The 26,529-nt window shown below is 50.8% G+C and overlaps 9 protein-coding genes across 9 annotated transcripts; 5 read left to right on the forward strand and 4 right to left on the reverse strand.

Moving 5' to 3' along the window:
* Positions 1-75: 75 nt before the first annotated feature.
* On the forward strand, positions 76-744 carry N7484_003646 (PaaI family thioesterase; the record flags this gene model as incomplete). Its single annotated transcript, XM_057114066.1, has 2 exons — positions 76-657; positions 715-744. The coding sequence occupies 2 exons, from the start codon at positions 76-78 to the stop codon at positions 742-744; spliced, it is 612 nt and encodes a 203-aa protein (XP_056974206.1).
* Positions 745-952: 208 nt separating this feature from the next.
* N7484_003647 (alpha/beta fold hydrolase) lies at positions 953-2,170 on the reverse strand (the record flags this gene model as incomplete). Its single annotated transcript, XM_057114067.1, has 1 exon — positions 953-2,170. One exon carries the CDS (start codon positions 2,168-2,170, stop codon positions 953-955), a length of 1,218 nt encoding a protein of 405 aa, XP_056974207.1.
* Positions 2,171-2,666: 496 nt separating this feature from the next.
* N7484_003648 (uncharacterized protein) lies at positions 2,667-6,759 on the forward strand (the record flags this gene model as incomplete). The annotated part of the gene is made up of 2 exons (XM_057114068.1): positions 2,667-2,705; positions 2,815-6,759. 2 exons carry the CDS (start codon positions 2,667-2,669, stop codon positions 6,757-6,759), a joined length of 3,984 nt encoding a protein of 1,327 aa, XP_056974208.1.
* A 1,283-nt stretch (positions 6,760-8,042) lies between these two features.
* Positions 8,043-10,041, forward strand: hexA (putative Woronin body protein HexA; the record flags this gene model as incomplete). The annotated part of the gene is made up of 3 exons (XM_057114069.1): positions 8,043-8,066; positions 8,352-8,671; positions 9,009-10,041. 3 exons carry the CDS (start codon positions 8,043-8,045, stop codon positions 10,039-10,041), a joined length of 1,377 nt encoding a protein of 458 aa, XP_056974209.1.
* A 2,123-nt stretch (positions 10,042-12,164) lies between these two features.
* Positions 12,165-14,364, reverse strand: N7484_003650 (uncharacterized protein; the record flags this gene model as incomplete). Its single annotated transcript, XM_057114070.1, has 4 exons — positions 12,165-12,832; positions 12,887-13,152; positions 13,219-13,518; positions 13,781-14,364. The coding sequence occupies 4 exons, from the start codon at positions 14,362-14,364 to the stop codon at positions 12,165-12,167; spliced, it is 1,818 nt and encodes a 605-aa protein (XP_056974210.1).
* Positions 14,365-16,317: 1,953 nt separating this feature from the next.
* Positions 16,318-18,179, forward strand: N7484_003651 (uncharacterized protein; the record flags this gene model as incomplete). The annotated part of the gene is made up of 3 exons (XM_057114071.1): positions 16,318-16,336; positions 16,466-17,242; positions 17,308-18,179. 3 exons carry the CDS (start codon positions 16,318-16,320, stop codon positions 18,177-18,179), a joined length of 1,668 nt encoding a protein of 555 aa, XP_056974211.1.
* Positions 18,180-19,312: 1,133 nt separating this feature from the next.
* Positions 19,313-20,104, forward strand: N7484_003652 (MARVEL domain-containing protein; the record flags this gene model as incomplete). The annotated part of the gene is made up of 1 exon (XM_057114072.1): positions 19,313-20,104. One exon carries the CDS (start codon positions 19,313-19,315, stop codon positions 20,102-20,104), a length of 792 nt encoding a protein of 263 aa, XP_056974212.1.
* Positions 20,105-20,533: 429 nt separating this feature from the next.
* On the reverse strand, positions 20,534-21,567 carry N7484_003653 (uncharacterized protein; the record flags this gene model as incomplete). The annotated part of the gene is made up of 2 exons (XM_057114073.1): positions 20,534-21,269; positions 21,320-21,567. 2 exons carry the CDS (start codon positions 21,565-21,567, stop codon positions 20,534-20,536), a joined length of 984 nt encoding a protein of 327 aa, XP_056974213.1.
* A 2,439-nt stretch (positions 21,568-24,006) lies between these two features.
* N7484_003654 (uncharacterized protein) lies at positions 24,007-24,882 on the reverse strand (the record flags this gene model as incomplete). Its single annotated transcript, XM_057114074.1, has 1 exon — positions 24,007-24,882. One exon carries the CDS (start codon positions 24,880-24,882, stop codon positions 24,007-24,009), a length of 876 nt encoding a protein of 291 aa, XP_056974214.1.
* Positions 24,883-26,529: the final 1,647 nt, after the last annotated feature.

A 26,529-nucleotide genomic window follows, 5' to 3' on the forward strand; every position in this document is an offset into this window, starting at 1 on the left:
CTTCATCAATTGGCCTCTTCCATATCTTACACATACCCTTACCTGGACCATTCAACCATCCTAAATAACCTAAAGATGGGCTCCATCACAGTCAACCTCCACGACCTACAAGATGATAACCAAGACAAACATATCGTGGACTTCATCCGCAACCATCCAACAACAATAAGCCTTTTCAATGATCCCGACTTTGAAGAAACAGCCTTTGACAATGACACAATCTCGGAAAACCTCCGCAGCAACAACCTAATCACAGGTGCCCTCGCTGGTCCCAAAAAACTAGTCATGGCACCTTTTCTACTCAGAAACGAATCCGAAAACAGCATCGTCATGTTCATGTATCTGGGTAGCGGTATCTGCGGACACCCGGGAATCGTTCACGGCGGAATCCTCGCAACGCTAATGGATGAGGGCCTTGCACGATGCTGTTTCCGCTTGTTGCCAAATAAAGTGGGCGTCACGGCGAATCTGAATATCAATTATAGAGCGCCGGCTATGGCCAATTCGTACGTTGTGCTGAGGGCAAAGACTACGAAGGTCGAGGGGCGGAAGGCTTGGGTTGAGGCGAAAATCGAGAAATTGTCTCCGGGAGAAGAGGATGGAGCCGGATTGTTGGTGGAGGCAAATGCACTTTTCATAGAACCAAGGTTGGCTAAGGTATGTTCCGGGTTGTTTATGGGTGCTTAGTTGGGGCTGGGGCTGACTTTTTTTTAGACGTTTGATACTCCTTATAAAGGGGTATAGGTACTATGGAATTTTGGGACCTTGCAAGGCGTTCAGCAAATTTTGAGCATAGAGCATACCTATATCAAAGACTTACATATGCGCTCTAAATTGGAAAGAGCCACTTTGGCTTGAATTTTTCATTATATTATCGGAATTCTTTCACGATCGTTATGTTTGCAAGCCCAACTAAGACCACATAGCGTCGCCAGTCCGGAAGACATATAGCTTAGACACTCAGGCCCTTGGTCAACTCCATGATGGTCTGCACCACCTCATCTGGAGCCTCCTGAGGGATCCAATGTCCTACCCCTTTAAGGACTTTGAGCGATCTGAAATCAGAGCATACGGCACCACTGGTCATCTTTTCCAGAGCACCGGGCTCCTGGTATGTCCCCCAATCTTTCTCTCCTGAAATGAAAGAACAGGGCGGCTCAATTTTCTTCCCCGCAAAAAGGTCATAGTCCTTCGTGTACTGACCACCACCAGCTGTGCGAACACGGTACCAGTTCAATCCCCCTTGGAAACCGGTGCGAGCATACTCCGCTACATAGACCGCAAGCTCGTCATCCGGAAGCCACGAATGGGAAGTCTGTCCACCCGACGGTTCGTCAACCATATGCGCTTCCACTGCCTCGGGCATCGTGGCATTCAACGGCATGATGTAATAAAACGGCATCTGTACAACTTCTTCGGCCGTCCATCCATTCAGCCGACGTGGCTGGTTGCCCGGCCACGATCCACTCTTAAGGTGGAAATAACCACGCAGGAAGCGGTGTAGATCATGTGGAGCCAGAGACATATCCCCATTTGCTCGGGCCGTTGAATAGTACCGTTTATAGTGCTTGCGACCAGCTTGTGCCAGTGCCTGATGGATTCCTAAAGCAGCAGCAGAACCCTCAGCTCCACCACCGCCACCCCGATCAGCCGCCGTCGCGTTTTCATCTTTGCTTTCATTGGCAGTGTTGAAAGGCAGCGTTGGACTCCCGTTGAAGGGGTGGCTCATCAGCACCACGCTGTGAAAGAAGTCTGGCCGCATGAGCGCGCACATGGAGGCGGTGATGGCACCGCAATCGTGGCCGACAACGCAGTGGACCGATCGATATCCTAGTGCATGGACCAGGATCACCACATCGCGGACTAGGTTAGTCAATGAAAAACTAGCTAGATCGACCTCGTCAAAGGGTCGGGTGTCCCATCCTGTGGTGCGGCCGAACCCGCGCTGATCCGGAGCGATGGCATAGAAGCCTGCGTCTGCTATTTGGGGCAGAATCCGTCGCCAGGAGTAGGCGATCTCAGGAAATCCATGCAGTAAGACAATTAAGGGGCGATCCCGACCAGGAGTAGCTCCGGCCTCAAGAGTGTGGAAGGTAAGCTCGGGGGTTACGACATAACGACTAGAGACACCCCTGGGGAGGGGCAACGAGGGAGGTATAGCTAGAGACATTATTAAAAGACTTGACTTTGTATATATTGCTCCTTTATTTCTTTGGAATGACAGCCGCTATGCATTTATACCAATTACCTTGCCTGGGGGGAAACATCCTGTTTCTTAAGGTTTGCTAGGTGCCTGACCCGTTCCTTGGAAGTCATGACGCAAGTTTCCCTCTCGACTTCTCGATTCCCTATGTAACATCTCTCTCATCACTGAAACTCGGGGGTTTCAAAAAATCCATTCGGCACCATTTCCTTCAATTCTCACTGGTTTTCGTTCTTTGATCCGTCAATTTCTTTCCCATTGCGCGTTTTCCCCCCGCACGGATCGCTCGTCACGTTCTCTATCATCGCATCTGCATTTTGGGTTTTCTTTCTACATCGAATCATTACACACAACATCCGAGTCTTCCGTCTCAATATTTCGGATCAACCCCGGCGCTGCTCTGTGCAGTGTCCGGTCGGCTACCCGTTAGCCATCGCGCTGAGCTCCAGGAGCTTGAGCAATCATGTTCGGCCGCCGCAAGAGAAGCTCTTCTCACCATCAGGTAGGCTCCGCTTCGACCATCGACTTCGGAACAACCCTGCTCTATCGATTGCGATATAGGGAGCTTGTAATTGTTTAAAATATGGCGCTAACATTCATATCTGCTCTAGCCACTCCCCACATCTGCGTCCCAATCAGCGCAGTCTGCCGCCAGCCATGCTTTCCTAAAGTCCCAACCTTCCACAAGTAGCCTGTCGTCCGCGGCCGCCGCGGCCGCGCTGCGAAATCGCACGCCAACTCCAACGTCCGTGGAAAATGTCCAGACCAAGCGCATGGTCCAACGAGCGGCCTCGACTCATTCGCCGCGCAACACAATGACGTCCCGTCGCTCAGCCAGTGTCAGCGGGCCTCTGCGTCGATCGAATAGCTCGAGCTCGATGACGGCAAGAACATTTCGGGAGCCATCGCCTCATCGCCCATCGACAAGCTCTGGCCCCGTTCCTGTACAACGACCCGTTGAACCCCCGTTGCCAAGCTTGCCTGCACAATATGCCCAGCGAAAAGAAGCTTCCCGTCGCGCGGTGAGCCTTGAACCATCGATGCGATCGCCTCCGGCATCTCCGCCACGGATCTCTACACGAGGAGTGAGTTCTGATCGAGGGGGCGCGAGCTCTCCTTTGCATAACCGGGTCAGCAGCTTGAGCACGGTGCCTGAGATAGAGCGACCAGGAAGCCGAAATTCGGTCAATTTTTCGTATCCAAGGGGCAGCCGGCCAAATTCGCCGCCCTTAACTCCCTCGATTCCCGAGAATCAGTCCATCAGCTTAGGGGCAGTTGTAGATAGTGATGGAGCACAAGGGACCGATACTCAGCAATCTACACCTGAGAAACCAACCGCCACGAGGCCTAAAGTGCAGGTTGCAGATGGGAGCCACGCGAGCAAGTCTGCGGGACCTTCTGTGGGTACTGCTGCGGCTGCGGCTGCTCAAGCAATTAGCACGCAAAAAAGCAGTCCTCGCGCGGACCCCTCTCACGCCGCAAGGGTTGAAAGCCTAGAGCGCGACCCTCCATCTACTAGCAGTCCAGACAACGAACATCCGCCCTCACGAACTGGTCCTGAGAGATGGCCCGCGGTTGTCCGCGAAATCGAACCGGAGGAAAATGCGGAAATTGAAGCCCCTCGACGTCAGGATCCTGGAAATCGACTAGCAGCTGCATCTCCATCATCCGACCGCGCTGACTCGATAGTGACTCCCCAGTCATCTCCTTCCGCTGCGAAGGGATTAAGAGATCAAGAAGTACTTCCTCACCAGTCAAACAGCCCTGGCCGGTCAGCCCGTTTTTCCAAATGGCTTTCTGTGAGCAGTTCAGGAGATCAGATTCACCAACCCCCGGCGAGATCTGTGTCACCTGTCAAGTCGGCCTTGAAGCATCCTCGTGGAAGCTCTCTGTCTCCGGATAGAAAGATGTCACTCACCGGGGTGCCTGTTCACCCACCTGGTGAGATATCCGATGGCACGTCAGTAGCATCCGATGATGGATTCCGGCTCAATGTCGCCAAGAAACGGGCCCCTAGGGTGAGCTTCGAAGACGAGGCTGAGATTGTCGGTGTTGCTGCAAGCCCTCCCACCTCTCCCGAAGAATATACCCCGGGTTCACCACCCAAAACCAAGTCTCGCATGAGTTGGCTTGGTGTTGGTAAGAAGAAGCAAGGAGCATCGGACTTGACCACAGGTGATGATGATTTCGGTGCAGTCTTGAAGCCCCGGCCAATGCTCCCTTCCTTTGGCAGCGTACGAGGGACTCGGGATGGTGGTTCCCAAGAGCCTGCAATTCCTGAATACAGTGATAATGATTCCAGCAGTTCGTCTGATGATGAGGTGGTGGCCACCCCGGTTTCCTTATCGAATGACCATGCCATTGGAGGAGTCCTTCCCAAGGTCCGATCTCAGGACACCCGCAATGTGAACTCTGTGGAGCAATTGTCAGTCAGTGGAGAGAGTAGTCTATCTCAGCCACAGGCTGCAACTGACAAGAGACTGGATGGCGTGGCCGTTGGTGGTATCACTAAACAACCGCCCTTTAACCATGGGACTTTAAACGTACCCCCACCTTCGATTGCAGTGGAGCCCGCTACACCTCCAATCGATAGCGACCGACCTAGCCGTGAGCTACAGCGCTTGAGTCGGTCAAGTCTTGAGAACTACCATATCCCGGGTGGCTTCCCACCCTCGGCCTCAGACCGCAACCTCAGATCTACAGCTGAATCCACGAAGCCCCAGCCTGTGGCCAGTGCCGTTCCAAAGCACGTGGATGACGTGGATACCGAAGGAGAATCTGGTGACAGTATCTACAGTGATGCTGAAGAAGGCTTTGATGGGGATGGCTTTGGATCTATTAATGCCATCGTCGATAGCCGTTCAATTCCTAGGTCTTCGGCCCCTCTAGAGACAGTCAGCGAAGATCGCGATCCAACTCCCAGACCGGTGGGTCGAACTTCAGTTATTGATGATGCATCCCAAGATATCACAGAGCAGGCTGCAGATGACGGTCGTGTGACCCCCACTCAAGATTCTGTCAATCGTGAGGTGCAAGAAGAGGCTGAGCCACCAAGTCCTACTTTGCCTCTCAAATCTCAAGCTCAAGAGATTCCAAATGGGAGTATACAGTCAAGGCCAAATCAGCAGAAGCGGCCTATTTCCGTGGACGCTTATGGTACCTCAAGCTTGAACGACCCCCGATACTCCAGTGCCGCCCCCTCTGCAGGTACTGGTAATGGCAAAACACGAACTTTGTCACTAGGGCCAGCCTTCCAGCGAACGGGAGGACCAGGAGGGGCAGGATTCCCTAGTTCCCTTCGTCGAACCCGGTCCAGTGGCAGCGACTCCTCCAGCAGCTTTAAGCGAGCCAGTCATTCGCCTCGGAATGATGGATCCCGCGCCATGCGTCGCACAATGAGAGCCGGTGCAAGCATTCGGGGACCTCCCTCAGACCGAACAGACTCTCCCACTGACCGGCGGCCAATGTCTTCGGGTTCCTCACAGGGACCAGGGACCATGCGCAAAACACTTCGAGGCCCGCAAAGCGGTGGAAACGAGCGATATTCATTCTTTTCGACCAACAAAAAAGCTGCCCCCGCCCCTCGAGCCCGATCTTCAAAGCCTCCCAAGTCTACAAGCTCTCGATTCATAGACTCGGACGGGGAAGACGAGGGTCAGCAACAGTTTTTCCATAGCCGTTTTGTGGATTCTAGCGATGAAGAGCAGGGTTCCAACTCTATGCGGCCTGTCCGTGGTATTCCCCGTCGCCATGGTGCCCACGATGGGGATTCCACCGATCTGGAAGATAGCTCTGAAGGGGAGCGTCGGCAGCAATCTCGGCCTGTAGCGGTTGATCCTCGGGTTAATCCCACTCCGCCCGCTTCTCGCGACAAAAATGCTCCGAACATGTCTGGCCTAGCCGCCGTGGCTCGGCAGCGAGGCATGACGCAGCAGGAACTAGAAGAATTCATCATGCAACCTCGCAAGCAAGGACTCCTCACCCGCCTTGGTCTCAAGAAGTCGAAGAATCCGCAGAACCGCATTCGCAAAGCGGATGCGGAGAGCCCTTCTCGGAGAGATACTCATTTAGAGCGATCGCAGCTGGAACGTGAGCAGGTCCGTGGTGCGGCCTTGAATGGCGCTCCTACCACTGTGACTACTGTGACTGCCAATCAGTCGCAGTCGCCTTCGTCCCCTCAAAAACTTACGAAGAAGGACGCCAAACGTTATACCATGGGTGGAGAGCCTTGGTCGTTCCGCTCTGACGCTAGGCCTCAATCAATCCCTGAACAAAGTGCCAGCGCTCCCTCCTCTCCATTGAGGACACAAAAGCCAGCCCTTGAGGACGCGGGGCCCAATGGAACTGCTACAACAAATGGAGGGGGAGTAGGAACTACCAAAGCGCCCGAATCACCCCAAGCCTCTCGTGCCGGTCCTGTGAACGACGATGCTGCCTCGGACATCACCATGAGCACTGATGAAAATGGACCCATGGCGCGAGATGTGATGATTGTCGGCTCGGGACGAAAGAAGCGATTCCCCATGCTCCGTAAGGCCTTTGGTCTACGAGCTTGATACCAGTGTCTGATTATCTGAAAGTTGTTTTTTTACTATCATTTTCCCCCGCATAAAGATTGGCATCTTTCTGCTCTACACGTTTAATGACCGACCTTTTCTTTCTCTGTGATTTATTTTTCAAAGGGGAAGCACCCTTTTGTCATGGCCTACGGTCATCTTGGGGACGGCTTTGATATTTTCCGCGTGGATCTAATCTTTAATGCGCCATATCCACCCCTGTGTCTTGTATCCCTGTCCGAGCATACACTCTTTCTTGTCCTGGAGGCCCTACTGGATCCTCAATCGGCGTTTGTCTCATCTTTCACTTCATTCTCTCATTGCGGTGTGGGTTTGTCGTACTATATACACTTTGATACCCTCGTTACTTCTCACACCTTGTATACGACTGTTTCCCTGATGTTCTTGATTTGCAGTGGCCAGGCGAGCCCATGCATGGATGCCGCGTCGTTTTTGACCCCCTTTTTCTTTTCTTCTCTAGACAATTGTTTTTTTGATAGATGTATTTTGCAAATCATAAGATCATTGGGGTGGACCAAGCAGAATTTCTTATTGTCGTAGCTTCGTAAGATCAATTGCGTATCCCTAGGTGCTCATCACAAGCGCGAAAGGCTAATTCCGTTGGAAATCACACCAGCCATCAGATGGCGGAGAGGGGGCGGGCATCTGCTGTAACCAAGTGGATCCTAGCGTGTCCCGGCCACTTCAGCTGGCCTGTGTGACTCCCCCCAGCCTCGGTAATACAGGTCAATTACAGGTCTTTACGGAGGGTCCTCGTAAGGAAAAACAACAACTGTACGCGCCCAGAGAGTCTAGACACCTGCAGGATGAGCTGGAGCAGCACCCAACCACCTATTAATTGATTGGGTTGGGATTGGGCGACACCAAGTGGAACACGCCAGGGAGACTTGGATGTATCATATTCTGCCAATTGGTGTGCGTCTGTATTGCGTGGTCTCCTCATGCAGAGCCAGAGATCCGCAATTGGTGAAACCGGGTAATCATTTTTATACCATCACTGCAACGTGGACGATATAAAGGGACTGGTATCCGGGTGCATCGATCGCGTCCCAAGCTCTGAATCGACGTGATCCAGTGATCGGCAAACCCCGATTGGACCCGGTGGTTGCTATGGAGACGGGGGCTGGCCAGCCTCCATGTGATGTGATGCAATACAGAGTCGCTATACCACGTATACAGATACACTGTATAGTATCAATGGGACTTTAGGTCCAACTAATCAAGGAGCAGGAAAGATCTCCCCATGTGGGTGTCACATTCCGATGCTAGGAATGTGTCAAGAGGGTGTAATTAGAAGCCTAGAATGTAAAACCCATTCGCGTTCATCTGAACCTCGGGAGCCGATCGAGCACCAATCGGGTCAAGCGTCGTAAACAAACAGCAGTGCGCGCTTCATAAATAAACCGCAGTGCAAGACCATCCACTCCCCCTCTTCCTCTTCCTCTTTCATCCCTTTGGCCTCTAGCATCCTTCCCACATTCTTCCAATCTTCAAAGATCTGATTACCCCAGACTCTTTTCTTTCAATTCTTTCGAGAAAGACTTCTTCCCCTCAAGTCTTTTCTTGTCTAGTCTTTCGTTCTTTCAGTTCGAAAGGCATTCGAGAAAAGACGATTCAAGTCCGTCAATCTGGACTTTGACGCCCGCGTCCCAATCCCCTTCAGTGTCTTCCCGTCGTCGTACCGGAGTGACGCTGTCTCTGAAACTACTCAGACGAGAGTAGAGGGAGAAGTTCAACTCGATCGCACTTCGCACGTCGAACGGGAAGATACTCGACAGGCCCCTCTCCCCGACCCTCGTGTCTACGGAAAGGAAGAAGTCGACTTTCGAGTTCAGGAAGAGCGTCCAGCCCCTTCTCGCTACGCTGCTAACGTTGAGTTAACTCGTGAACGGTACGTTTGTCAATTGTTGATCTGTTGATTGTTTTGATTTTGGAGCCCAATTGCACCCCAAAAACCCACTTACATCACAATTGCCCACTTTTTGCCCCCTCTCTTGCGTGTGGAGACCGACTATTTATTGTCGGATACCCTATCCCGGTCTAGAATGATTACGGGTTTAGCCCCAGACTAAATTACGTGTCACACAAAAACGACTCCACTCGCTGAGGTGGAGTCCGGCTCCAATGAGCGGTGACCACGGCTCGTGTTATTTGTTTATATATGTGCATGCTTTTTTTTTACTGGAGTTCCCCCCAAGCTAATTTCCTTTTCCATTTCTTCTCTTTAGCTACCCCAGCCAACAATCTTCTGTTCGTTTCGAGGAACGTCCCCAGATCTACGATCAGCCCGTCGTCGATACCCAACTCGACATCACTGAGAGAGACTACCGTCAGCGTACCTCTCCCAACTACGACGTCAACGCCTCTTACCAGAGTCGTTACCCCGTAGAACCTTTCCAGTACCAGCAGTCGGGCCCTGTTTCCGATTACTCGTACGACCGCGCCAACCAGGGTTACCCCACCGGCGTTTACCAAGGCGAAGACTATACTCGTCGCGAGATCGAGGTTGAGAAGCCTTCTCGTTACGCCCCTGTCGACGTTCAGTACTCTCAGACTACCGTCCGAGACATTCCTGCTCGCTCTCAAGCCCCTGCTCCTGCTCCCATTCCCGCTCCCGCTCCCAAGCAAGCTCGCAAGATGGGTTACTACGACGACGAGGGTCAGTACCACTCCTTCCGCCGCGGCGTGGAGCGTGTTGCCCACCACCTCGCTCACCCCTTTGAAGGTCGCGATGAGGTCGTTGAGGCCGGTCCCCGTTACGATGCTCCCCGTGAGACTGTCCGTGTCATTGAGCCCCGCAACCGTGGCACTCCCGGCGAGACTGTCTCCATCCCCTGCCACTTCGTTCGCATCGGCGACATCCTGATCCTCCAGGGCCGTCCTTGCCAGGTGATCCGCATCTCGGTCTCTTCCCAGACTGGCCAGCACCGTTACCTCGGTGTTGACCTCTTCACCCGCCAGCTGCAGGAGGAGTCGAGCTTCGTCTCCAACCCCTCGCCTTCCGTGGTTGTCCAGACCATGCTCGGCCCCGTCTTCAAGACCTACCGTATCCTCGACGTCAACGGTGACGGTACCCTCACCGCCATGACCGAGTCCGGTGACATCAAGCAGGCCCTCCCCGTTATCACCCAGGGTGGTCTGTCCAAGCGCATCGGCGATGCCTTTGCCAACGGCCGTGGCTCCGTCCGTGCCCTTGTCATCAACGACGGTGGCCGTGAGCTCGTTGTTGACTTCAAGGTCATCCACGGCTCCCGCCTGTAAATTCTTACTCTCTAGATATTAATCTCCTGGGAGTTGATTGAAGCTTATGGTGTCTTGTGATGAACTTTTCTTTTTGTGATTTTATTTTCTCTTTCCTTTGTCTGATGATCTGTTTCAATGACGGTTACTATCTATTGCCTTGCTGAAAATGTGATGGGATTCACTTTTGTATCTGCTGGCTCACGCTGGTTTTCCATGTATCTAAGCGATCTTAATACAAATAAATCAGGGCTCTCTAATCATTGTTTTCCCCGTAAGCTAAGTTCGTACGAGACGTGTCTTGGGATCGGCAGAATATTCCCTGTTTACCAGCTTGTTTGTTTATTATCGTAGGCGCCTTGGCAGTGGATGTGATGAGAGTATGGTTGTTCAGGAAACGATGCACGAGAACTGCTAAAATGAGTCAGATATGCCGAGGTCCTTATTGATTGTAATTTTGACCTGGACCCTGATCGACCCTGAGAATTAATGTCTCACAACTAGCATTGCTTTTAATGCCTCTTCCCGCCCTCTCCACTTTGAGTCCCTACCGAGTAGCAGCGTCATGCCTATACTACTACCTCGTGTATTTGCGAAAGAGACTTGTACATTTTGTACATTACAATCAAAAAGCTTGGATTCTTTAACTTGGCTTATCATTTGGGAATTTCGCTGAATACTGCCGCAAAATATATCTTATGGCTGCCGGAATATATAATCATGGAATCTCCAATTTGGGCGACTGCCAGGAATACGGGAACTGCCACTTCTAAGCCCGAATAAACGTACAATACCAATAGAAGAGATATTATCATCACATTAGCTAGAGTTCCAGAATGCGGCAGTTCCAGGTGACAATCAAAAGTGGTGGCGTTCTACATGACCCTTGTCCCCGCCTTACCTATTTGTCTATAGTTCCCCAGACAGGGCGCAACTTGAACCTTGGAACCCTTGTGGGGTCCACCATCGATGAATAGAACCCACCGGATCTCAAGTCCTGTCTGGATCCATGGATCTCCCGATCTTCTAGTCATCAATTGTGTTCCTGCTAATATAGTAAATAAATACATCTCAGCCAAGATGACGCAAACAATTGGATCTATATGCTTCCTTGGCCTCTCAAATAAATAGACTCTGTTGATTCATCTAGTATATCAGGAGAATTATATAGCTTCAACCCGGAAGGCATATATATGGAACTCGTATGGCGAACAACTTGCAATTTTTGGCTTTTCGGAAAAGGGAATGCCGCCAAGTCGTCACAATAAGGCTCAGTGAAGACATCTCACCTATGACCAAAAGTCCAACACGTAGATTGGCTTTGATGTGCTAGAATGCCCCTCGTGTTAGATGTGAATGGATTTATAGTTGGAATCACATCAATCAAGAATGGGACGGTGCAGGGCTAAGGGCTTCCTAGGTCCCGTGGGCAAGAACCCCATCGAGACACCATTTGAGGATTATCTATTTTTGCTGCTAATGATATACCTGTACCGGCACAGGCGATCTCGCAATCTTGTCGATGTATCAAGATGTAATATCTGACATTGGAGTAGCTTTAGTCTCATGATTTGGGGTAGAGGTAGCCCAAGACCTTGCATCTGAAGTGTATATACCTATGTAGGTAATTGTAGGCATTGATTGGAACCAGGACTAGTTAACGGCAATTGAGGCTACTGAAGAGGGCCCAGGTGTAGTAACATGGAAGTAAAAATCGAACAGATTGAAGGAATGGCCACGATCAAGAATAGTACATTGTAAAAGTAGAATGCAGAGCAGTGATTTGGATAGAAACAAGAGAACCCATATATGACGTAGATTTTCCAGAACACCAGCCCAAGACCAGAAACAGAAGTATAGGAACACGGACATAAATAAACCATGAATTGAGATGGTAGTCCACAAACACAGCAGCTTGGAGGTAGCAAAATAAGTAACCATTACCAGCCTCATTTTCCAATGATGATCATGACGCCAGTCCGATATGAGTAGAAAACAGAGAAAATGAAAATAAAAAAACTAAACGCCAGTAGACGTTCTACTTTACAACCGCCGACAGGAACAGCTGAAACAGGGGTATCGTATTGAGAAGCACCAACAGATAAAGGCCAGACAGAGACATAAGTGCAGGTGACACGGCAGGACTACCGCTCACCGAACTTGCCGTACTCTTGTTGCCATTTGAGAAGGTGACGCGTGAGAACGTCCATCATCTCCACGCTGCTCAGGTCCTTGAAGGGCTTCTCCATGTCACCGCCGTCAGTGGGCGCGGATCCGCCGCCATCACTGGTCGTCGAGGGCATGATGCTGTCGATCTGATCGACCATGCTCTTCAAAAGGAGGCCTTGAGTTTGGTCACCGTTGCCAATGGGAGAGGAAGAGTTCTCGCTGGCCACGGCCATCTCCACCTGCATTCGTGAAATAAACTCAAGGATGGCCGCCACACGTCTTTTCATCTCGTTCATAGTCGTGCGTTGTGGATGCATGTGACGGGGTTTGCTTGGCCGCCCGGTGTCCCCTCCATTTATATGTACTCCATTGGCACCGTACCCGACTCTGGGCGATTCTCCTCCAATATCAAGAGAGTGCCCACGACGGGGTGATTCAGTACCAGTGCCATTTGTATCGCGATCCTTGGTATATTGGTTACGCCCGACACGACCTCGGCGAGCCGGTGGGCGGCCTGATTTTCGAGTGGATGGCCGAGCGGGCGTCGGCTCTTGAGGAGTAGGTGTATTAGGGCTTGCCTGGACCGGCTCCGGTTCAGCTGGTGGGGCTGCCTTGGTTGGAGATGCGGGTTCATGCTCAGATTCTATGGTTCTATTGTCAGCAATCAATTAAGCCTGCTTGTTCCCAGGAGACTTACCTTCACCTTTGCGACGGTTTGTTCTTTCTTTTCGACGGGCCAAATTCTCCGGAGCCTCCGGAGCCTCCAGTTCTCCCTCATCGGCACCCTTGCTTGGCTCTTTGTCACGTTGACTCCGAGAAGTAGCTCTCTGTCTCCGAGTGCCATTCAGGGCTAGGACTTTGGTCTTAGACTCGTCATCGGATGGAGGTTGAGATGCTATGTGGCTCGAGACAGCAGCTGGAGAGGGCGAAGCGGTTCGTTGACGCTTTGCACCCGGTCTGTTTCTGGAAATAAGCCGTCAGCTATACGTTTGAACCAAAGATTTGGAATTAAGAACAGAAAGCACGCACACTTCACTGGCACTTCGACTTCGTTTGCCCCGCCGAAGAGATGTGTCGTCGGGAAGGCTCTTCGTATCTTCCTTACTTTCCTCAATGGCTCGCCGAATCAGTTCCTCCTCGTCGTAAGCGGCATCCCGGCTGTTCATAGTGGACCGCCGCTTCGGGTTCATGTCACCCTCGCTAGTTCTTGACTTGGGATCCCTGGAACGTCGAGAGGTGGTTTCTCGGGAGGAGGCCCGAGAGACGGGTCGAGAGGAAGGTGCAGGCGATGACACCGGTACGACAGGCAGGTATGTGGAGGAGCGCTGGCTGCGAAATCGTTAGCATGGTGGACGTCAAAAGAAAAACACCCCTCCATGATGAACCAGATATCTAAACAAGGGGACGGGTAGATGCAATGGCCTCAAAAGTTGGAATTCTAGTCGCGTTCTCTTTGGAAGGCAACTCGCCTCTCTAGCCGCCCACGACTTGGAACGACTGTTCGAGCCACGAGCATATTCGAAACGCAACCATCAGGGACAATAAAATGGAAACCAAAAACGATATAGAAAAGCTTATTTTGTGAACATACCCATTGGCTTCGCCTCGGATTCTGTGCAAGTCCTTCCGGCACTCCTCGCAAAAATATTCATCGGGGCTCATTTCCTCGTCCATGATTCCCACACAGCCACCATGTTGCCAAACTTTGCAGGTGTCGCACTGAATGAACATACTCCCAATATCATCGGGCAACATATCGGACGAATCAGTAGGTGGGTGGGCCGATTCTGGCTTGACGATGCTGCGACCGAGAGCTTCGCGACGAGAGGGGGGCAAGCCTGGATAATCCTGCTGCCCACACAGACACCTTGTGATTTCCTCCTCTTCCTCCTCTTCTATATCATCTTCATCTTCCTCGCGGGGAGGATCCTCGTCATCGTCGTGGGCGCGCTGACGCTGGCGCGTTTGTGGGAGGTCGGTCCTCGAGCCATTTTCGCCATCATCGATGGATTGGGATCGATGGCCCGAGGAGCCTTGAGGAGAGTTATTTTTATGGTTTGATCGAGTGCTCCTCTCGCGAGTAGTAGAAACTGAGGAGCCAGAGGAGTTGGTGTGTTGAAGGAGGGCTGGGGAGGGTTGTGTGGTGCGAGCCCGAGAGGAGCGACGAGGTGTCATGATGGCGAAATGGCTTGTAGAGATCGAGTGCTTTTAGATATAATGTTTTCAAGGTGGGTTAAAAAGATAAAACAAGTTCTCGCAACGGTGTCGAGGTTGTTGACCACTGCGTCCAGCAGCACCGGATTGCGAGGGAGCTCTTGCGCGCGATTGCAAGCTCCTTCTGAGCGAAAGGAGGGCGAGACAATTGAGAATTGTAGATGGATCTGAAGCACGGCGTCACAAGGCTCACAAGAGAGCCCGATGACTACATAGTCTGAGGAGGTGCAGGATTGGCGGGGGTTGCAGAGAGAGAGAAAGAGAAGGAGGAAAAGCGCCGGAACGGGACTCCAAAAGCACTTTCGCCCGTCCTTCCCCGCTCTCGACGCCTCTTTCGACGCGCGACCTCTTTAACCACTTTCTTCTGTGCGTGTTCATTTTTCTTTGCTTCCTCTTACTTCTTACATCAGACTTGTTTCTATTTCTTTGTTTTATTGTTGTCTCCCTAAGTGTGTGCTGAGTTGAAAATTAACCATGACGCGCTCGGCAGAAATCCGCCCCCCTCCCACCCGCTTCAATCTGCAAACCCTTTCTTCGGTCCCCCTTCCACTACTGGCAAGGTGATTGTCTAGCTCGGTCTCGGAAAAGACATTGGCCCCTGCATCTTTACGGCCATGGTAAACCTTTCTGATCCTTCCGAGACGCGAGAATTGGACGTGAACGCAACAGGAACGGACCCGGGTCTACAAGCAGGAAGCGAGTTGAGATGAGCTGCATGACTCTTGATGCGGTGAAATCAATGCGGATCTTCGCTAAGGTATGCAGTGCATGTTGAATACTCGGCGCTATTCTGCAATTGTATAGAACATCAAGGACCATGTCGTAGCGCTCATGTCCGCGATGCCTGGTGACCGAGGTCACGAGTAGCGATGTGGAAAGCCAAAGCTTGTCGAATCCGTTGAGAGGAAATGGATTGGATATTCAATCGGAGCAAGGTTGTTCAGTCTCGATCTCAAGCTTCTGGTGGGGTGTCCGAGCCGCACGCAAGGCACTTCGAGGGGTTGATTTTTTATTTTATTTTTTCTCGCGCTGCCAACCATGCAGGTACAAAGGGCAGCAAGCTTGCTCATCCCCTGTTGACATGCTACCTAGGTATATTAGTCTGTCGATAACGTTTACCACACCGTGAAGTTTCCATTTCCTGTTAGTACTCAGCTGGTTCAGTGCGGAGAACGCAGCCGTGCAGCATAAATATACCAATCCCAGCGAATTCATGAGTAGAGGATGGATATGTGATGTGAGACCGAGACATCCAGCGGGATAGTCTTTGGAAACCTGGGCTTCCAGTTTAGATGAGAGGGAATCCAGTTGAGTACAAGATGCGTAATGCAATCTACCCCAGAGGACCCGGTTGGGTGCCCAGGGTTACCATATACGGTTAGCGCCCAGTGTTCCGAATTCCCGTGACTCGCTGTTCATTTCGCTTCACATCTCTAACCCCTCCGTGCTATTCTCCGAGATCATACCTGAAGCTCGAACAGCGCCTTCCTGCGAGAGCCAACGGATCGGGTTTTCTGTCGTGCCCAATTCTTGTATTTCTTGATCAGAGTTTGGACTTTGAGGATTTAGAGCACGCTTTGTGGGTATGTTCATGATATTCCTCTTCCGTGGTTGTGGAACGCCGAGGCCACCGGAGACCTCCTAGACATATCTTGCCTATATCTATGGTGTCCATGGACGACTATGTTACCACTGACATGTGTCTCTTGATGTAACTAACTTGTCGGATCAATAGCGTTTCTGCCGAACCAAATCATTCCCTCCGAAATATCACGAAATCGAACTTTGGTCCAACTGGCTTACCTAAAACAACTTCGGTGGAGGGGGAAACAAAAGGAAAGAGGAAACGGGCTGGCATACCTCATTCCACACGTATGAACCGTTGTGGGGGAGGCCCAGTGTTGAGAAACTTGCATGATGACTGCGACTCTGAGTATGTCTTGCTTGTAAGGGGACATCCCGGTCTGGCCACCTTGTAAGGTGATCCGGCAGGGCCCTAACCTTCTCGAGTCAAACTATCTGCCGGTTACTCAGTTACTGACGTGGTGTTGCACTCGTGTAGACGGGACGTTCAACTCGGCCCCTGACACACCTTCCTCCGTCTATCCCGATCGTCTGATTCGTCCTCTCCCTAAACGGACCCTGCGCTCCCGCCTGTCTACCGACGCTGCCGACACGATTCTCTACCCGCCAACTCCCCCAGCATCACAGATCTTTTACGGAGTGTCTGGGGACTCAGAAGAGGCGGTGAACGACTCCAAGGTCTACGTTCAGCAGACTATCGAGTCGGATCGACACGAGCTAACCCCCGAGGCTGATTCCCACCACGGCTTTGAGACAACCGTTGAGCTAGAAAGTGGAGATGAAGACGCGCCAGTCGTAGTACGTCGCAGTGCAGGATTTCGGGGTTCCTTGTCGCCGGTTTCTAGCCTACACCCAGGATCTGGGAAAGGCGGTGTCTCAAAATCATCGGCGGGTCCTGACGGTTATGACGCATTCGAAAACACGAATAATAAGAAGAAGCGAAAAATCCCCACGCCTGGCAACATGCCTGGTCACCATTCGGCCTTATCACCGGAGTTTGCCAACATGGGGTTGGCCAACCCCGCTCCAACAGTGGCCGGTGATGGGATGGGTCCTGGAACGTACTATGGGAATGGGAACCCAGCTTCTCCATTGGCCAGTGGGATCTCTGGCTCGGGCAGAGGACGTCTTGGGCGCAGTTCTCCCCGCAATAGCAGCGGACGGAACCCGCTGTCTGCGAATGCTCAGAACGCATGGATGAACACTCGGACCCCGAGTCGGCGGGATGGGCTGATGTCATCCCCTGGGCCATCTGGTTCGTATCTCAGCCTGTGCCTGAATAACGAATAAAGTATGCGATATAGCTGACTTGCTTCTCAGGTGACTCATCCGATCAAGGAATTATTTCCACGGCCATCGCAAATGCCGCTACCCTCACCTCACCCACCCGAGGTCCTAGCAATGTTAGCTTGCTGGAGCAGGAAAATACTACGCCGACCAAGACACAATTCACCTTCACATGCGAGTCTGATTCGTCCAAAGGCATGGCTATGCAGCGAAGTTCATATTCGGTCCCTCATCGTTCGCCCACTTCCCCTCTTGCTGCTACCACTGGAAACTCTCGAGGGTTCTCCACACAAGGTACACAGACAAGCCCTAATATCAATCAACAAATACCACCCGGATCGCATGCACCCGTGTCAGATCAGTCTCCTGTCACTCGCAAAAAGAAGCGATCTCCCGGTAGCGTCTACGCTATGGCTGCACGACAGCGAAAAATTCAGCAGCAATACACCAACATTCATCATCCTCCAAGCTTGGAAGACATTTGGATTTGCGAATTTTGTGAATATGAGAGCATCTTTGGCCGCCCGCCTGAGGCACTGATACGACAATATGAGATCAAGGACCGGAAGGAGCGAAAGCGACTTGCTGAGAAGAAGCGTCTTTTGGAGAAGGCCAAGATGAAGGGCCGCAAGACAAAGAAGGCATCAAAGAATGCGGCAAAGAATGCCTCAGGCCACCAAAGCTACGACCGCGCCTCGGTCGATCACTCCTCTGCGACTGGATCGGGGCTTCATGATGACGATTACCTGGGTCATGAGTATGACGAGGAACCAGAGCTCCCGACACCTAATCCTGAATCACCCACCGAATTGAAACCCCCTCTGCCGCCTGGCAATCACCCCAAGTTAGCAACAGCGGGGGCTGCCAAGGGTCCTGCAGACGCCGGAACCATGCGGCCACCTTGAAGTACGGTGTAGGTGTTACATGTAAGGAGATTCTTGGAAGGTTCTTGGTGTCTGGGAACGAGCTGTTACGAGTTTTGCATTGGAATTCCCCCTCAAGCATTTTTAGGACGGCGAGCATTGGGTTTGAGCAGGATATTATCATCATTATAATTCTCAAGCAGTCTGTAATTGTAATGACAAACCATGAAGGGCAATGTGCATAATCATTTGGTTGAGGTTGAGGTGATGCCGTAGGAGTAGGTGTAGACCCAGGCATGTTACGTTGGTCAGTTCTTTGTTCGATGACCGGGCTATTTTCAGTGGCCTGGATTGGCATAAGGCTGAAACAATGAACTGCGGCTTCTAAATGATTAGGGTTGCCATATTGATTGGCTCATAGTTGATGATCGCATTTGCGCTGAAACGGCAATCCTTGTTGGCGCGCGCGAAGTGAAGCGCCGACCCACCAGACCCTTCTCTCTGTGCTAATACCGGGATACACTTCTAGCTACCTTCCTGCAGGTCAAGTCTATTTCTGTCCTGAAGAACTGCTTTGTTTCATCATCTTACTTGGCTTTAGCTTCAATGGCGGAGAATTCAAGGCGACAACCGACGTGGTGGGGCTTTTAGCTGGAGCCGCTCGGCATTCATCATGTAGGCGGGAATGGTTTCATACTAGACTAGACAAGCCAAAAAATAGTAACAATGGCTACCTGTAACACTTCCTCTTTGTGTTCTCCAAAAAGAGACCGACGGTATGGTGGATTTGGGCCTATTTTAGAATCTATAAAGCATACAGCTTCCCCGGGATGCCTATGAAACCAGCAACAGCAACGCCTTTCATTTGTTTCTTTCCTTCAGCTCCATTTCTTTCTTCTCTTTTATCCGTGTCGTCTCTTTTGAAACAATTGGGTCTCTGTCATTCTCTTTACTTGTCGCATCATCCTGGTTGATGACCCGACTCCTCTAGAGCTCTCTATTCTTATTGACAACACGCTGCTATTCATCCTCATTCACTATCACCATTCACTACTGTGATATACCGTCTTGACGACATATATCCTTCGTGCTTCTCTCCTTGAGCATAGCCCTTACAGTCGAGAAACAAGTCGATATTTAATACCACCAACACCCTTCCGAGGTCAACAACCACCATGTTCGTCGCAGCAAAACTCCTCAAAGTGGGCTATGACCACGCAAAAAAGCGCAAGGCCAACAAAGAGGCCCAGTTCCAACAGCCTCATCCAAATTACACCTATCCAAACCCCTACCCAATGTCTGAATACCCACCTGGCGTAACGCCAGGCACAAACACTCAATACATCGCCCCCGAACCACCAGCACCACCTATGAGCAAAGGAGCAAAGTTCGTCTCGATGATGATCTCCATCCTACGCTTCCTGCAATTTGTCTTTGGTCTCACTGTTATCGGCCTCTACGGGAGATGTGTGCACCATGACCACAAATATCACGATACGTACCACTCGAAGTGGGTGTTTGCGCTTGTCGTAGGATTCCTCGCGACGAGCACTGCGGCTTTCCATATGATTTTGCCGTTCATCAAGAAGCGAGTGAATAACTCGAGCAATCCGAAGTTGCATCTGCCGCAGTTTGTGTGGGAGGCTGTGCTTTGTATTATCTGGTTGACGGTTTTCGGCATCTTCGGGAAGATGTATATTGGGGTTTATCCTACCGATAGCAGCAGCAGCAAGAGGGATTCGACATCCAGCCCTAGCTCTAGCTCTAGCTCCAGCTCTAGTGACAGTTCTACTTCGGTGCTGGGAGATGCGTCGAAGATTAATCGCATGCGGCATGCTGTTTGGATTGATCTTGTGAACTTGTTGATGTGGGTTTTTACTGCGTCTTGGGTGTTGCTTCGTTGGCTTAAGGGTCGACGGGCTGCTATGGCTGATGATCTTGATGCCGAGAAGGGATCTCAAATTTAAGTTCGACAGGGTGATGCTGTTGAGTCTTGCAATATTTGCATGTATTCTATGGCTAGGTCAAAGGGTTAGAATGAATCATGCGCTGGTTGTATGGTTGATTTCCTAATAGGTTGCCATGTATCTATGCTGTTAGGCGTTTGCCGATTTTCAAGTGGAGTTTACTGCTTTTTACTTTACCTTTTATCAAAGCTACCAACTGTCAATTGAGCCAAAAATGGGGTTCAGATAATTAAATTATGCAAGTCTTTGGATATAAATTCCTAGAGTTCGAGAATCAATTCAGTGAATTGCAACACCGACTTCCGGACCTCGACAGATTGTGGCTTTGAACTTCGGTATATAAACTAGTTCAGTTTACATTTCCTTTGCACTGTCTTGCCGGAAAGAGAAGAAAAGAGCAAAAATGCAGCAACAGCTTAGGTGACCCGCTTAAGCAAGGTAGCTGGTGTCAACCCAGTCGGCGTAGTCACTGCCCAAAATAGTAGTGATGTCAACAGCAGAAGAGAGTTTCTCAGCAAAGCTAGCACGAGTACCCTCAGCACCGTCACCAGAGTTATCATACTCGCCGAAGAGGATGTGCTCAGTGTTAGGCTCGCTGGTAGACCACTCGACCCAACCAGCAGAGTTAATCACATCACTCATAACAGTCTTCTGGAAGACAACGCGAGCATACTCTTCCCATGGACGACCAAGGTAGTAAGTACCCTCTTCAACATCCTCACCATCCGCAGCCTCAATGGTACTCTCGTTGATGACGAAGTATCCCTCCTCGGAGCTAGAGTCACGGCCCTGAGCGGTGATGGTACCATCTCCGTACTTCACGACACCGATCTTGCAGCTGTCGAACCAGGCGTTACCGGTCTGGCCGAAGATGAAATCGATGGCACCCTCGATGTAGCAGGTACCGTAGACCTGGTAGCCCGTCTCAGCAAGGACGGTGTCCTGGAATCCAGTGAACTGGCAGCCGTAGTAGCCCTGTTCAGTGTTGTAGGCGCTCAGCGCCAGAGCCTGGGAGCCCTCGCCGTAGGTGTTTGCCACGTTAATGTTGTAGACGGCAGACTTCGCGGCATAGTTACGGAGGGTGGCGGTCTCGTCGTCGTCGCTCACATCCACGAGGCCCAGCCCCGAGGTGATGGTGACGGTGTTGGAGGAGTAGGTGGTGTCACTAGGATTGATTAGATGGAGTATCGTGATTTCGTATGGGATTGGACTTACTCCTCGGTCTGGCCGTAGATGACGAGCTTTCCGGAAAGCTTGGGGATGTAAACCTGCTCCTCGTAGGTACCTTCCTCGATGAAGATAGTCTGGGTCTCCGAGGAGTCAGTGTCCAGGGCCGAAATGGCGTCGCTGATGGTACTGTAGTCACCACCCGACTTGGCCACGACGATTGATCCGGAGGGGGCGGTGGTGCGGCTGGCAGCCAGCACGGAGGCCGCGAAACAGGCGACGATGCAGAACTTCATGGTTACTGATCAACAGTAAGAAGGGAAGAATAGAAAAATTGGAAAATTAATGACCAAAAAAAAAGTAGAAAAGAACGTAGGTTGGATGAATCAATGGTGATCCTGCCCTCGTTCTTTTATACCTCCCACAATCTCCCCTGAAGCCGGAAGTGAAGGCGTCCGAACTGATCGCGACAAAGCGGACCTCATTCGGATAGTAGCTCCGGTGCCACAAGCCTTTATCCACCTATGGCGCCTTGCAGACTAGTGACTAGACACAATCAGCCATGTTGTTTTAACGTTCTGCAGCAAGGCTCCGTAATCTGTTGGATCCGTGCGGACGCGTCCAGCGCCGGGATTTATTAAACTTTGATTAATCAGGTTTAGCTTCGGAGAAGACACAGAACAAGCCCTACTGGGCGTAATCATCCGGCACATTCTGGTTTCTCGGCGAGGCTTGTTGGTGAGGGGGCACGATCTTCCACCAGTGAGGTGTGAAACGAAACAGGTGGGGAGGGAGTAGAAACGTGTGCCCCTGGTTATTTCCATGGTTCGACTAGTCCAGAGTGGGTCCGGTCCACGCTTAATCCTCGGAGAATAAGGTTTCTAATATAGTAAGAGGTGAACGTTTGGGCTTTGACATGGTGCCGGTTGTGGTATATTAAGGGCCGGGATTTGAGAATCGCATGTGTTTAATCTTTTGTCTGGCCAGGTGGGAATCATTGATATTATCTAGACATAGTACGTTGGAATTAGATATCCCTCTCAATCACGTCTTGCCCCACTTGGAACCAATCAATAAGGTAGATTATATTGCTTGACTCGGATGAACCACCTGAATAGTCAGAATATTATGAACAAATCTCTTGTGTCTCAAAACAATATCTCTCCCCTTAGGGTAATCTGTGGGTAACGCTCAACAATGAAGCATCATTAAGCTGGATGCCCCTTTTATACTTTCCGAGTCACGATTTCACTAAGTATGGTTCTCACCGACTCCGGAATATCTGAACTGGGTCACCGTACACGATTTGCACAGTAAAAATGAAGGAAGTGTCGAGTACCAGGATCAGAAATGGTGACATTTGACTTGTCAACCACGAGGGCGCATTAAACTAGCCCACGGTATTATACGATAGAGACAAATATTCTCAAAAGGGCAAATATGAACATATGATGTCTAATTCGCAATATTACTCATATTATCTCTGCAGAACAGCATGATTCACGTAGGGCGATCATTCCCTGGTCGAGCTTAGCGTTATGTCCTTCGCTGGACAGTCCCCGCTTCTTTGCTTGCAAACCTCAAGGAATCCAACAATGGATTTATGCATAACATCCATGGCCTACCTAGCTATACCTCGAAAATACCCCTGCAGCTTTACTGTTTTGTATCCTTTCACACTGCCTCCATTGGAGTTCATCTACAGTACCTCAATCCCCAATTTCCATTTGATGGAAACCAAAATACATAACGATAATATTGCTTCTCCAGGCGCGGAGGCAGTTACACCGATCCATACGCCAAAATCAAGGTCCACATCCAGGGTTAACTCACCAGGCTTACTCTGCCTCGTATCCGAAATACTCAGCCCACTCCTGATTAACAGAATCCAAAAGCCCCGCAGACAAAAACGCCATCTCGCGGCCCGTTCCCGTTTTCTGGTACTCAAAGAACATGGTGTTCTTTTAAGCATCTGCGTGAATCTGAAAGAACTACCGTTGCACAAGAAAAACGAAGTATCTTGGCAGACGGCGAAGATCCTTCTTGACAATGCGAATGCTCAACGGAGGGCTGAACGGCAGGTGGGTGGTAAGTCTAAGTCAACATTGGAAATGGAGACTGGCAACGTGCGAAGAACATAGCTTCCGAGTGGGCATTGAGTATTAAAGGGTATTCCAGATTCCCTGAAACTTTACTCGGAAAATACCGACGCTCGGCAGATTGCCGTTTGATTGGTTTGGTTGTTTAGGGTCTTATCTTTTGCTTCGTCAGCTCCGTTAATTCCTGACATAGGTATTTTTGCACTAAAGAACTTGATGATATTGCTGAACAACTCGATAAAAATAGGCCAATTATATGATCGGGGTCATAGGCAACGTCGAAAACAACACCATGGGCAAGACTTCAATTTCCAACGTTGGCTGGTTCGTAACATGGATCGAAACTTAAAAAGGCCGAAGGCTCAGTCCGTAGCTCCTGGAGAATTTGCTCATCATCCGAGCGATACCCCGACTGCTCCGCTGTTTCCTGAGAATGGAGCTCCTGAGACCGTTGCCCCCAAGAAATCTCCGAGTCATCAAATTCTTCTCCAGTCCCCTGGTGCTCACGACCCTGCTTGATAGAAGTCAAAGATTCCTGCCCCTCTACCTCCATCGCTTTTTGCTCAGCAATAAGTCGATTCTCCTCCTTGATAACTTCAATCCACTCCTTGCGGAAGTTCTTGGAAACCAATGGCACTAATGGCGGCCGCGGCTTAGAACATGGGAGCCCTCGATCATGTGGTCGAAGGGGTAATTGAGGCGCGGGAGCGGGTGCCATGCATGGTCGAAGAGATGCAGTGGGAGATCTGGAGCACAGTTATGCACATCCAGAGGCGTGGTATTGGTGATTATCTCCAAGAGTTCGTCCATCGTTTTGTGGGCCATGGGAACTGTGTACGCGTCTTTGTTTCCGGGGACGGGGGTGCTTTGTACAGGTTTGGGACGAAAATCGGATCTGTTTTCAGATGAACTGTTGTCCATGGGTTCAGTTTGACTGTCTTTGATCTGGTTGGATTGAGTTTCATCACTAACTGTCTGAATTCTTTGGGGTTTCATAGTGTCCTGGGATTCGGACATCGGGAGTACTCCGGCAGGAGTGATGGTGATGGAGGGGGTACTAGCTGGGTGTTTTCCGTCGGTCAAAATACTGGCTGCTGCCGGGGTAAGGGTGACTGGAAAATCTATGAAGGGTTGATCATGGTCTAGATCAGCCCAGGTCGCATCACGAGTCTTACGCGCGGTGCTCTTTGGAGTTGCTGGCTCTGGAGTTATATCATCGTCGGCATCGAAGATCTCCTCCATGGCCCCCGAGGCTTTGGTACCTGCGTTTTGTTTTTTGTTGGTTAAAGCAGTCTTGGGGATGGCTGGTTGCGACGACTTGCGACGTCCAACCATCAAAGGTCGACGTTTTCCACCTCGTTGGATACGTGACGGGGCCGCTAGTGATGATCTTCTAGGCCCCTGTTGGTCAGAAAAGATTTCTTTTGGCTCTACCACGCCTGGAGTAGGTGGGTTAGATGGGCTGCGGGTGATACTTCCACCATCGGGCTGATCGATGACAAGGCGAGTCATTTTCGATAATTCACCGTGGGGAGTATTGGGCTTTTTGAGAATCGGGTGTAGAGCTGTGGAACCCGGTACCTCACACTGAGGCTTGGGTCTTCCATTTTGAGGCATAGATTTGGATTCAGGCTCGGGAACAGCTTGGGGAAAAACTCTAGAATCCGGAAGTGAAAGTCTAGCCTAGAGGTGACTAGTGGTTAGTGTGTGTGTGATGGCAAGGGAAGAGAAGAAGTGTAAACAGATGAAACGTGGGAGACACCTACTTGCTCTGATGTCCGCGCTGACGAAGCGAGGGGTTCAGAAATCATGATGCGGGACACTAAATCATCCAGATACTTGATATCCATGTGAATCAGGAGATTTTTACTGCTCCAGATCCGCCAGAACAGGTACTCCAATCTGCGATCCATCTCGCGATCACTGGCTTGGCTTGATGTGGAGAACGCTTTTGTGATTGCTCCGATTAGTAAAAGGTTTGAAACAACAGTCAGGTAGATTCTCAGTTCCAGTACCTTGCCAGAACGCCTTGATCTGTGTTCTGTCCAGCTTCTCTCCACCATGAATCTCACTAGGGCAAGGCACCTGGGAAATCGTCACCAGGCTATCTGGAATCTTGTGTGACATAGCGGAGTGCAGAGGGTGTGAGTCCGATAAAAGTCAAGTTTTGGACGCGTTGTCCACTTGCCAGAATGGCGGAATGAAGTTCGAAGCTGCCGATGAGGGCTAACGCATGATCCGAGATGGGCTGGAGGGTGTAAGGCGGGTCTGAAAAATAGATGATTGAACGGGCGTCGATGGGATCAGAGCAGTGGATCAAGAAAGGTTCCAGGGTATGACTTGTGAGGAATAGGCGATATTGGTCGTGGGGTAACAATCATTTAGAATCAGACAAAGATAGGCTATACGCGGGGTAGATACTGTCAAAGACCATGAGTTGCATGAGCTGCAGTGCAAGGAGGACAGAGCTGAGACGCGTTAGCTCTGCGTCATAGGTACAAAGACCTAAGATAGCGGTGGAAAATTCCCAGCGCTAGGAAGTTTGCAAGGATCTGGATCTCAACCCCAGATATGGACAGGGATTGGAAGGGTGAAGCTCAGACATTCAAATCCGGAGAAATTCTCCAGATCAACGTACCTCCAAGGTGGGATCGGCGATCAAACCATGGGCCAAGCTGACGGTGATGTTCACACTCCACCTATAATCCATGGAAATTTCTCATGATGTTTACTTCAAGCTCATGCTGAATACGAGACGATAGATGCTCGGGGCAGTCGGGACGGGCCGGGATTGGGCCGGTCTTAAGCACTTAGATCCTGAGCGACGAACCCTTAAAGAGGCTGGCAGTTGTGACAAATCATTCACACTGAGAACGCCTGATTGCCTGCATGCCTGGATATCTCCACTGACCTCCACACCTCCACACCTTCAAGCCCACATTCCACTCCCCTTTGCAACCTTGGGGTAGCCCCACAGTCTTACCGGATCCCAGCTTACTGAAGTAGAGATTTACGGTTGAGAGAAGTGGTCACAAATTCTAGAGCGATCTAGAAAAATGTCGATTGGAGGAGAGATTGCAAAAGCGTTCAGGGCGAGTTCGAAATGTGAGACTAACATGTTTCACTCCCCTTTGCGAAAACGACTAATGCATCTAACCG

The sequence above is a fragment of the Penicillium longicatenatum genome (genome assembly GCF_028827895.1).
Source record: "Penicillium longicatenatum strain IBT 33135 chromosome Unknown contig_2_segment0_segment0, whole genome shotgun sequence".
NCBI classification, from domain to species: Eukaryota; Fungi; Ascomycota; class Eurotiomycetes; order Eurotiales; family Aspergillaceae; genus Penicillium; species Penicillium longicatenatum.